Source organism: Meles meles, chromosome 2 (genome assembly GCF_922984935.1).
Source record: "Meles meles chromosome 2, mMelMel3.1 paternal haplotype, whole genome shotgun sequence".
Taxonomy (NCBI): Eukaryota; Metazoa; Chordata; class Mammalia; order Carnivora; family Mustelidae; genus Meles; species Meles meles.
In genome coordinates this window covers 71,386,948-71,398,852 of record NC_060067.1, presented here as the reverse complement: position 1 = coordinate 71,398,852, position 11,905 = coordinate 71,386,948, and the positions used below count along the sequence as shown (strand labels likewise).

At 39.6% G+C, this 11,905-nt stretch overlaps 1 protein-coding gene across 2 annotated transcripts in view; it reads right to left on the bottom strand.

Moving 5' to 3' along the window:
- Positions 1-5,885: 5,885 nt before the first annotated feature.
- INPP4B (inositol polyphosphate-4-phosphatase type II B) overlaps positions 5,886-11,905 on the bottom strand; it is a 563,252-nt gene continuing 557,232 nt past the window's right edge. Inside the window, exon 26 of one of the 2 annotated variants that reach the window (XM_045992576.1) lies at positions 5,886-11,886. In XM_045992576.1, the coding sequence (XP_045848532.1) occupies positions 11,754-11,886 (133 nt within the window). In that variant the 3' untranslated portion in view covers positions 5,886-11,753. The remainder of the gene's footprint in view (positions 11,887-11,905) is intronic. The other variant, XM_045992594.1, reaches the window with a different exon arrangement.

Sequence of the window (11,905 nt, the reverse complement as noted above, 5' to 3'; positions counted from 1 at the left end):
TATTGTATATAAGAACTGTTTACCGAATCCAAACTCAAAAATATTTTCCCCTGTGATTTTGTTTAGAAGTTTAATAATTTTACATTTACAATTTGATTAATTGTTGTAAGAGTTCCGAGGTATTCATGAAGGCTTACATTTTGCATATGAACATCCAATTATTCAAGTGCTATTTATTGAAAAAGCTATCCTTATATTAATTGACTTACCTTTGTGCCTTTGTAGATGGTATTGTTTATTACATTTAAATGGATTATTGTCGGAAATAGATAAATGCAATTCATTTTTGTATATTGATCTTGTTGATTCAACCTTATTGAATTCATTGATTACTTCTTTGCAATTACTTTGTATTGCTTTGTAATTACTTTATATTACTTTCTAATTCCTTTTTTCTTGCCTCATTTTGATGTTAGGGTAATACTGGCCTCATGGAATTAGTTGGGAAATAGTCCCTCTTGTCAATTTTCTAAAAGAATATGTCATATCTGTAGGTAGACAAATAACAAATACCAGAAAATGGAAGCAACATATTGGCTAAACTCTGCATATCTGGTTGTGACCACACTCACCAAATAAAAAGTTGCTTAAGGAATGGCAAATTGTATAAAGGATTATGAGCAAACACAAATGTTATTTTAGATGATGCTCTCATCTAAAAACATGAAACAGGTGAAAGGATGTTTAACTCTCTATTTTATTTCTCTTGAAAAAAGAAAATCAGTTCAAGTTCATACTTTTCTTTAGGAATAAGTTAGGGGCTTCTGAAATAAAACCATATTCTAGAGGCAATGCCTGTTTCAGAGAATCCTGGCATTCAGATGAATTCACTTCTTGTTCATGAAGTTGACTAGGGACACGCACAGAGAGAGTTGTGCTATCTTCAGTTTTCATATTGCCCAAACGAAAAATAACAATGAACTGATTCATTCAGGGTTAATGGCAAATCCAGAAACCATTAAACCTCTTGCCTCTCACTGTAGTATTATAGTTGTTTCCTTAGTTACATTTATTTCGGTGAAATGACTTTTCATTTTTATCCTATTAGTGACTTTAGAGTTTAACTCCAAATAAAATGCAATTTTACAGTAAAGCAATTCTTATCAAAAGCAGGCTGCTTCTCCTGTAACCCTACCTCTTAATGATAGAGCCCTGAGGGTCCCGGTCTCAGGCCTCTTTCCCATTGCTTCTCACCCCCAGATGATGTGGGTGTCCACTTTTCCTGTGTCTCTTCCTTTGTGGTGTTGCTCTTTGCCAATGCCATTTAATGTGAAGAGTTGTCCTTTGAGGTGCCGCACCTCACCTGCCATAGCAGTGGAAAGGTGGCCCACACCAGCCCCTCAGAGCCTCTTCCCAGGACAGTGAGTGGACTGAGAATCCTTCTGGGGATTCACATGATTGCTGAGAGAGAAAGCATCTCTTTTTTTCTCATGAGACTTATGTTAAAATACCATGTAAGCCTGGAACTGGGAGAGACTTTCTGGAATATTACACTAAGAGGAAAGAACACTCTCCCGCATCCTGCCCCCCCCCCCCCATCCATGGGTGTGGGAATAGAGACAGAGAAGATAGAAATGAGAGAGAGAGAGAGAGAGAAAGAGTAGGAATGAGAAAGAGAACTAAAATTATCATTTAAATATCAGGTGACAGATATGCCTAAAGCCTCAGCCTTGCTCTTTTTCCGTTGATGAGTTGAGAAATTGCCTTTTGGGGATGCTTGGGTGGCTCACTTGGTTAAGCATCTGCCCTAGGCTCAGGTCACGATCCCAGCATCCAAGGATTGAGCCTCGTGTCCAGTTTTCTACTCCTTGCAGAGCCTGCTTCTCTCTCTCTCTCTGCCCCTCCCCCTGCTTGTGCTCTCTCTGTCTCTGTCAAATCAATCCATCAATCATTCATAGACCTGTACCCCTGGGGATAAAAATACATTATATGTTTATCAATCTTTAAAAAAAAGAGAGAGAGAGAGAGAGAAATTGCCTTTTGTTTCGGTTAGTTAAGTTTTTGCCACTTTCGGCCAACAAGTGCTCACCACCATTCCAAGTGTTTGCATTCATTTACACCTGCTGACAGCTTACACTCCTCTATTCCCACTTCAGACTCTTTTGCGAACCCTAGATTCATCTCCATGGGCAAATCCGAATTTCTGCTTGGACTGGATGACTTAGGCAGTTAGACCTTCCATATTTGAAGAGAACAACTGGTTTCCCCACAGACCTACTCCCCCACTTTCTGACTCTCCATATGTCACCACCACTTCCCAGTCACTCCCATCCCCTCGAGCTCCCTCACCACCCGTCCTCCAGCAAGTCCTGCCATTCTCACTCCTGGAACATTCCATGGAACTCTCTGCTTCTCTCTGTTTCTACCGTCTCTGCCCCAGTCTAGCACCATCGCTCACTACCTGCGCTTTCTTTCTAGCTGCCTCATCACTTTCACTTTTGGTTCCTCATCATTCAGCCTCTGCACTGTTCCTGAAGTGATCCTTTAAAAACGTAAACTAGTCACTTCCGTTCCCCTGCTTGGAACTTTGTAATTGCTTCTAATAGCACATGAAACAAAGCTTGAATTCCCTTTCCTGGTCTGAAAGCCTTTCTCTAAGCCTAATCTCATCTCTCCCCCAGCCCTGTACTCTGTGGTTCATGCACTGACCCCAGGCACACTGTTGGTGCTTGTACCCACCCCCCCTTTCCTTGGGCATCCTCCCTCTTTATGACTTCATCTAAGTGATGTCTTCTCAGAGATCATTCCGGACCCCCTACCTAACACAAGGGTACCTCTCACCTACACCATGATTCTCTGCCAGAACTCCTAGATTATACATTTCCTATCAAGCATGATAACTAATAATTATGTATTTGTTTTGTTAGTTGGTTTCCCTTTTGTCTGCTTCCACCACTAGACTGGACAGTGAGGTCTGTGAATGGAAGAGCTAAGCCTCTTGCCCGCTGCTAACCATGATGCTCCAGCTGCCTGCCAGCAACACAGACACTCTATAAAGTATTTGCTAAATGAATCCAAGAAGAAATGTACAAATGAATGAACTCTACAGGGCATAGTAAGGAAAGATTAGAATAGTGGAGACTCATTCCATTTAGCATGATGTGGGAAGACTGCTTTGGAATAAGAAGCATATGAGTTAAACTTGGAGCAATAGTTTGGGGGAATGGTGAGAAAAAGGAAATAGTTCAGAGAAAACCTAGGGGAGAGAGAGAGAGAGAGAAAGAGACTCTGTGTGTGTATGTGTGTGTGTGTGTGTGTGTGTGTGTGTGTGTCTGAGGGACATGTTGTGTATGCTGGCTCCTAGTGTGGTTACCTACGGAAGACAGAGGTGCAGGAGATAGAAAGTCAGCCTTGGTAGGGAAGGTGAGGCCAAATCATGGAAGTCATTGAATACCACACTTCATTTAGCTTGGACAAAGCTGTAGTTCTGAGGGTAACAAAGGCTGTGTACAAAAGTAATAGCTGTGGTCAGAAGAAAGGGAAGTAACAGATATGAGGTGATGTGGTGGTAAAATGTATAGATCTGGTGACCAACGGAACATTGATATGTTGACGGAGATGGACGAGTTAAAGCTGACTGGAGCTTGTAAACCTGTGTGACTGGGGCACAGATGTGAACAGACAGGAAAGCTGAGACGGTGGTGTGTGACCTGGGAGGTATGAACACCCCCAAACAGATACATTCAAAAATGGCCAAACAATATTGTAAAAGGTGGCACTAGAGCCCAGCGGAAAAATCAAAGATAAATCAGTTAATCAGCAACAACTACTGAAAAGAAATGTATTGAGTATGTCCTATAGACGGATGGTATCGCTAGTCAGGGTTTAGTGTGGGGAAAGAACACAGTCTGGTTATTTCTAGCAGAGAGAAAAAAAAAATGAATATGTGTAATATGGAGAATTTGATGTGTATTTAATCATGGGAATGGCTAGAGGAACTTCATGTCCCAAGCAGACTCTTGTCAAGCTTCTGGCCTCAAGCACCTCTGGTCCTTTTGTCAGAAATTACTCTTGACACCTACAGGCCTGAAAAATGCTCTACTGTGACCACTGTGGAGTTCACAGCCACCCCTAGTGGCAAGCTGGGGAACTGGCAGTAGAAATGGGAATCCAACCCCTGCTCCTCCTGGAGCAGAAAGGGTCAATACCCTCCCGCTCCTGGCTGTCTTCCTTCTGCCTTCCAAATATGGTGCCGGGGGGGCCTCAAGGGCAGAACCCCAGATATCCTGAATTGTCATGGTGAATGTCCTGAGAACATGGAGTTCTTAGTCTGCCAACCCTTTATTTGCAGATGATGGGGTTTCAGGGGACTAAACTGGGAATGGGTACTGGGTGTCACACTGGGCATGGGGCAAAGGGCGAGACATACACTTTTGCACCTCCTTTTCACCAAGAAATACGAAGTAAGTCCTACTACAACCCTCATTCTACAGATCAGAACTGGAAGATGTAGAGGAACTTGACATGTGTCTGCATTCAGTTGGGGGAGCCAAGATCTGCATCCAGACACTGTGACTTCAATGCCCACATTCTTTAGCCGGTGTTTGGTTTTCTCCTTAGAAATAACAGAGACCTTGAACTAAACTCTTGGGAAATTCCTAAATGGAAAGAACAGGCAAGGGAAGTAGACGCAGTAACTGAGCCTAAAGAATATTTAGGAGAGCATGCTCAGGTCAGAGGAAGGGAATAATCCACAAGGGACGCGGCTGATGGTCAGCTGGTTTAAAAACTGAGAAGCCACCCGACGAAGCAAAAGCAGGTCATTATCACCCTTGCTGTCACCAAATTCTGTAACCAAGGGCTCTAGCAGCAAAGTCCTATGGATTAGGAAGTAGAAAGGTCTTAACATTTGAACACCACATTCCTGGTATTCTACCCAAATATGCTTTCATGATTTCCCTTTTCACTTAATATTTACTTAAAAAACTGGTTCTTCAGTCACCCTGATTCATCAGGACCATTGGGAGAACAGAAAACCCGGTGTTTGTTGCTATAGGGACCCACAGAATCATGCCATGTGGCTATTTTTGCCTTGAGTGGGAGCTGGTTTGATATCCTGATTCTACCCTCTGGAGATACTGAAACATGGCCCTGGAACACATTTTCTGAGTCCCTGTTGTGTGGTGACTTTGAGTGGGAATGTCACTTACAGCAGTCAAGGTACCTTGGCTTGGAGTTTTAAGACAGCAGCACACTCCCGCTTCTGGTTTGACGGCAGGCAGCATTTCGCCCTAATTCATTATGCATTGTCCCACCATGAGGCTACCTACGGACTGCTCCCGCTCAGATGTAGAAAGACATGTTAGTACGAACATATATTAATGATGATGACATAACAGAAGGGGAATGTTTCTTGCTGCAGGATCAACAATGTTCTTGAAATGCTCCAGATGGCAAAACTCCATTCTTTTTTTACATGCAAACAGGGGCCTCGTTTGGTAAATTTTTTGGCAACAAGATATAATTACAACTTTGGAATGTGCGCTCTAGTATCAGCTACTCGAATGAGTTATGAACTATCAGATCCAACTAGCCTATGAGGTTCTCCTCAAGTGACTCCACCAGCGTCTGGGCTACAAAGGTCAGTGATTTGCCCAGTGTTGAAGCATTAACATCTGTTTCTTGAACTTTCTTCCTAGACCATGGCTTATCTTATTCCTACAGAATGACAACCCTTAAGGATACATTCTGCTAGTGAATATGAGACTAACTAGAATCGATGTAAAATTTGCACTGTAATTGTGGTCTAGCCAAAAACTAGTCTATTGTCTTTGAAGAAATTATTTAGGACACTCTCCTGCTATATAAATTAGCTTTTAGACATTGCTACACTGATGAAAATGAAAAAAAAAAGTGTGATAGGGAGAAAAAGACGGAAACAGAAAAAAATAAAAATCACATTTATTTAAACAAAAATATACACACAGTGTACAATGAATATGGTTTACATGGAACAACAAAATAAAATGATTTTTCTTCAAATGCCAGTATAACATGATCTAACCTATCTCTGCCCCATTTGCTAGGAATACACATTATTGGCTCATCTAGAATATATACTTAACATAAAACGAAAACAAATGCCACCATTTCAGATAAGTACCACAAGAGTCTGAAAATTAGATGTTAGGTTAAACAATATAATAAAATAATCACATGAGAAGTATATGTGTACAAAGAACACACTTGTGCAGGGAAACGGGAGTGTCTCTCCACTTACACATCTGTGGAGCCTGCCTTTGAAAAGTTTGAAAAGTCCCCTGACATGAAATACTGTTTTAATATTGACAGTAATATAAAAACATCATAGGACCTGTATCGATGGGAAAGCAATCTCGCCAATACGTGAGTCAATATTGCCTGCTAGACAATGAAATCGTACCAAGTGATCATTAGAGTTGGACTGCTGGATTATGTATGCCCCTTTGCGACTGTAGAGTCATTTCAGTGATTTTAGGAAGCCTGTGAATATATTCATGCTATGAGTAGGAAAGTGCAACATCATCTTAAAGAACTCAATTTACTAAAAGATAAACAAGGTCTGGCTTATCAGGCACCATTGCTTGTGTTAGGTCTTATCTTTCTTGATATTCACTCTCCGGGGACTGTACTTCACTGTGAGCCTTTTTTTCTTTTTTGATTTATAATTCTAAATATTCACATAATCTATGATATTCAAGCTGAGGACAACTAATTGCATGTACAATTTATTTTTTGGCTGATATTGCCTTACAATTCTTTTTCTTACCTCCTTGGTACTAGTAGCCAGAGAGGCTTTGTTTCTTTGACATCAGAAATGCTTTAGACTCTCTTACGTGCTTCGAAATAAGATTCGAAGACTGATTAATGTGCACCATGACTTAGAAAGTAAAAATAAAATTTCCATATCTTAACTTGATACCTAATTGGTTCACAATATTTTATCTAAACATTGATTTTATTTTCCTCTTCTTAAAGATAGTTTTGCTATAGGTAGCATCTGTGTGCGTAGAAAGTTCTAACTTAGAACTGCCAAAGAAACAAAGGATATAATATATTGGGACTTTCTTTGTAAAGCAATAAAATATAAATATGGGGGGGGGGGAAAGCATAGCTTCTGCCGACTGCAGCTGAGCTAAATGAATGTCAATTCACACTTAAATTGTCAATCAACCACACAACGCTCAGCAAATCATTCTCTTCAGTGGTGCATAATTTGTAAAGCCTCCAGCTATTAGGGATGCTTTGTGTTCAACAGGCTCGCTTCCCTCCCTAACTGCTGATCATGGTTTTTCTTGGGCCAGTTTCTTAAATCTGTGATAAACATTGATTTATCCTAAAGATTACAAAAGGTGCCCTGCATATTGAATTAGACAACTGATATGCCATCCTGCTTGGAAATCAAACATCTAAAACGTCTGTAATGTTCTAGCATACTGCCAGAGTTTAATTTGCCTAATCTAAAAGTGTGGATTTCAACCGAACTATACTTATTAGAATCTGGACACAGTGATATGGTACCATTTTTCCTGCTTTTAGAAAATGCTAAAATTATAAACTTAAAAATTTGTACTAAAGCACATTTTCAGTGATATTCTAATTAGGCTAACATTTCTCTGAATTTAGCCCATGGTTGTTATTGCTTATGCTACGGCTGCATTGCTAAGATTTCCCTTGCAGAACATCAAGAGAGATACATTTTTAAATGCATCTGTATGAGTATATAATTTAATTATGAAGAACATATAAATATCAAATATTACTTATAGTCTAATAGGTGTTTTTTAAAAGGGGAACAACCGGGGCGCCTGGGTGGCTCAGTGGGTTAAAGCCTCTGCCTTCGGCTCAGGTCATGATCTCAGGGTCCTGGGATCGAGCCCGGCTTTGAGCTCTCTGCTCAGTGGGGAGCCTGCTTCCCTTCCTCTCTCTCTCTCTGCCTACTTGTGATCTCTGTCAAATAAAAAAAATCTTTAAAAAAAAAATTAAGCCTACTTTAAAAAAAAAAAAAGGAACAACCAAAACAAAATTGTAGCCATCTGAAGATGCCTGATTGCACTTAATGCCATATTAATACTTTCATAATGTTTTCAATTATTTGTTGTTTGCTGGAGAAAAAAGGTGGCATTCAGTTGTATGCTGGTACATGTTTAACAACTGTTTTTCCAGGAATTAAAGGTCCCAGTTTGCAGCACTGGGTCATTTTTGGATGCAAATACTCCCACTCTGGTCAATTTCAAGCTACCTATGTGATGTTCCTGGGTGTGGAGTCAGGAGGAGATGCACAGTAGCCCATGATGATACAGTGTTTCCACTGTGCAGAGACAACGGACATAAATAACCTCAGAAGCACAGGTAAAGAGTAAAATGAAGGAAAACGATTAGGAAGTAGTAAGTTTTGATCATGATCCTCGTTTTTAATAAAATGTATTTAATTACTTTTGATAATTTAATAATTCATGATGGTGTGTTTAACAACAGGCTCACAAATTTCCTGAAAATTTAATGAGAGTTAAATTTAATTTAACTCTCATGAGTCTGCATGAGTCAGTTCTAGTGCACTGCTAGTATCCTTTCTCCTTGGTTCATGCATCGTACTTTACACGAGGAGGGGCTTGGTTTGTTGTCTGCATTACTCCATACAGATCTTTTTCTTTTCCACTCAAAGTCTTATTTTATGCACAATACCATACATAGTGGAGGGGGAAAAGGGGCAAAAAAGGAAAGTATCTTCCACCCAGATGCTGGCTTTTAAGACTTCACAGATTTTCAGAACAAAAACAGGGATCTGTCTTATAAAGTAAGAACTGGAGGTTAGTCACAGGCCATACTGCTCTAATTAGTTAGTTGGTCATTTTAGCAGTTTGTCAGCAGGATCAAATTGTGGCTCTGACTCATGGGATTACTGGACTGACTAAACACCAAAGGATTGTTTTGGCAGGATACAGACAAGATCCAAGATGATATTTACAAAGAAAAAAAAAAAAGAAAAACCAACCACCCACATAGGAAATTAATGATTGCATCCAAATGTGGGTCTGCTTCAATCAAATATTTGAAACTTTAATGTTGAGCTGTTTTGTGGAATATTTTCAGGCTCTGGGTCTTTTGTTACTGGGTCAAACATAATCAAGATTTCTTCTTCCCTTGTTTTTAAATATGTTTTCTGTAGAACTCTGCAAACAGCTCTACAGATTTGATAACTGCATTAGAGGGAAACATATTTTTAGCCAAAAATTTTTTTGATCTTGTTTGGAAATGTCATTTTCTTGGTTCAGTTTCTGGCTCAATCGATCTCTTGAAATAGGTCTGCTAGTGTATATTTTAAATAAAAAGAGAGAGAGAGAGGAAAGCATGACTAGGCTGTGTTTGTACAAAGGAGGTTTAAAAACTTTCTAACATTTGGTCTTTGATCTAGGAAACTGCAAAAAGTTAAGAAACAGTGAGGTGGATTTCCAGTGGTACTTGGAATAGCTCTCAGGAAGGGAGCAGTATTGCTGTTGGTATGAAACATGAATTTTCTTGGTTAAATCAATTTTTAACAGTATGCACAGATACAGGCTTTATAAAGGGAAAGGCAGATGACTCTGCTAATAATTAAAGAAAACTTCTATGCATTTGTATTGCAGTAATCTCTAGCCTTTGAGACTTCTCTATCAGAACTTACTAAAAAAAAAAGAAAATATATTTTTGGGATATCTTCCCCAAACAGAAGACCCTACTTATTGATTTTCTATTTAATAAATATTTTTTTCTGTATCTGACTCAAGAGTTCTCATTTTAAAAAATACAAACAAAGATGACTTTATAAGAGTATTTACAAGATGATACATTTTCATTTACGGTCTCCTGGAAAACAGACCACTCTTTGATATACTGAATGAGGTTTCATTGTTACTCAAGGAAACCTCTGTCATCCCAACCTCTTTATCTTAAATCCAATGGGATCATGGAAATAACCCCAAATCCTATCATTTTCAAATAAAATTGACCAATTCAAAAATTATATTTAGTCACTGAAATGGAGAATGAAGCATAAGGGAGAACACCAAGAAACCTGGTCTGTAAATAGATCTATAGTACACAGCATCTTTTTATTTAAAAACCTGGAAACTGTTTGTAGATGATCTCAAATACAATGCCCACAAGTCACTAGCTAAAATAATGGATTGAAAATTCTAGTATGAAAAGTGCCAAACAGTTATCGAAAATTTGTAGTAATCTGAAAAACCCAACATGAACCTAAAGATCTGTTTGGAGTCCTTAGTTCAACAGACATCTTAGCCAAGAAGCTGTCACACTAGGTATGAAAAAAACCCATAATATCATCCACTGAATGTGGGCACAGCCAGGAGATGTCTACGTAACAGCCCTCCAGCATTTCCAAGGGGAAATTTATGCTCTGGATAGCATGCTCTTCCAATGAATGAGGAAAAAGAATAAACTCTTAACATCTGGAGAAAACAGGTTTCATTTATTCAGACCATTATACTCCAAGGCTCAATTCTGGCAATAAATGTCAAATTCTATTTAACTAACTAGCATTCTCCCACAATTTTCACGTATATTTTTAGCATGGCAATTTGGAGAATAGACAATCCACAGGCCAGGAAGGTAAGAAGAGATTGTAATCATGGTTCTAAAATGACCTAGCTGGATGACTGGGGTGCATCTCTTCCTGGTGCTTTAATTTACCCAATTACATTGGCCTTATACACGATGATCTCCAAAGCAATTTCTAATTTGGAATTTTGGAAAACCTATGGTGCAATTTTCCGGAGAATAAATTCCAAATTCAGGCTACCAGAAATAATTGTTTGAGTTTATCATTAGTTATGGCTGCATAGGTCTTAAAATGTTTATTCACACATAGTAAGCCAGACAGGCACACTTCCACCATCTATATTCTGTAACAAGAGGACTATTGGGAAACATCACAAAGATAGTTTATTGACTCTTATGAACTTGGCTACATAAAGTTCAGGCTGATGGGAATTTTCACATTTGACATCAGCAGGCTGATCATCTTTCATTTCCTTGCAGTAGCTGTTCCTCGTGGTGTTTTTTTCTACTAAACTATTCAACTTTTCCTATCACCACTTCTGTAATGGGGTCACATGACTCTCGTCAGAGTTTTGAAAAGATACCATGTTGTGGAAAAGTCTCTCACCGTGTTGCTAACACTGTCATCTACCTGTGCGGGAGGACTGGTCTCATCTTGCCCAGAGGCCCCAAGTCTTTACAAGCACACCTGCAACCCTCTTCTGCCATCAAGTTCATGCGTTGACATTACCGAATTTTAATTCACTGGAAAAATATTTTCCAAGTCCCACAAATGGGCTCTAAGGTTACACGTAAGAACAGCTGTGGAATAACATGTCTGAGTCTCCCTCCCCTTTGCCTCTCTCCTGTCTTCACTTTGGAGGTCGAGAGCCCCTCTTTGAGTCACCTGTCCTACCTCTGTGGCAGCCTACATTTCCTCAGAATGCCTCTGGCTGAGGGACTCCATGAATGAAATGTCCCCGTCCTGAGCTGATCTCAGCCAGCGAGGGGCGATGCACTGAGACTGAGAACTAGAATCACAATGTTACTTGAGATTTTGTAAATGGATTTCTTTCAGCGTAATATGCTAACAGCTAATTCAAATAATGCCTAGATCTGGGCAAACATCCCTGATTACCTCCCTCCACAAATTCGTGACGGTAAAAAAGTTAAAAGGGTGGAGATTATCCGACTGAAGCATGTTTGTGTTCCTGTTTATTTGCATGTTGGTAAAGTTAGGTGTCAGCTTTTCCATAAGTCCCCTCTGGAGGTCGGTAGTACTTGGGGAAAGCCATCAGCTGTAGCATGTTGAAAGCATACTTCCTGCATTTGACATTCTTCAGTACATTCTCTATGCGGCATCCTTCTCTGGGGAAAGGGGAAAAAG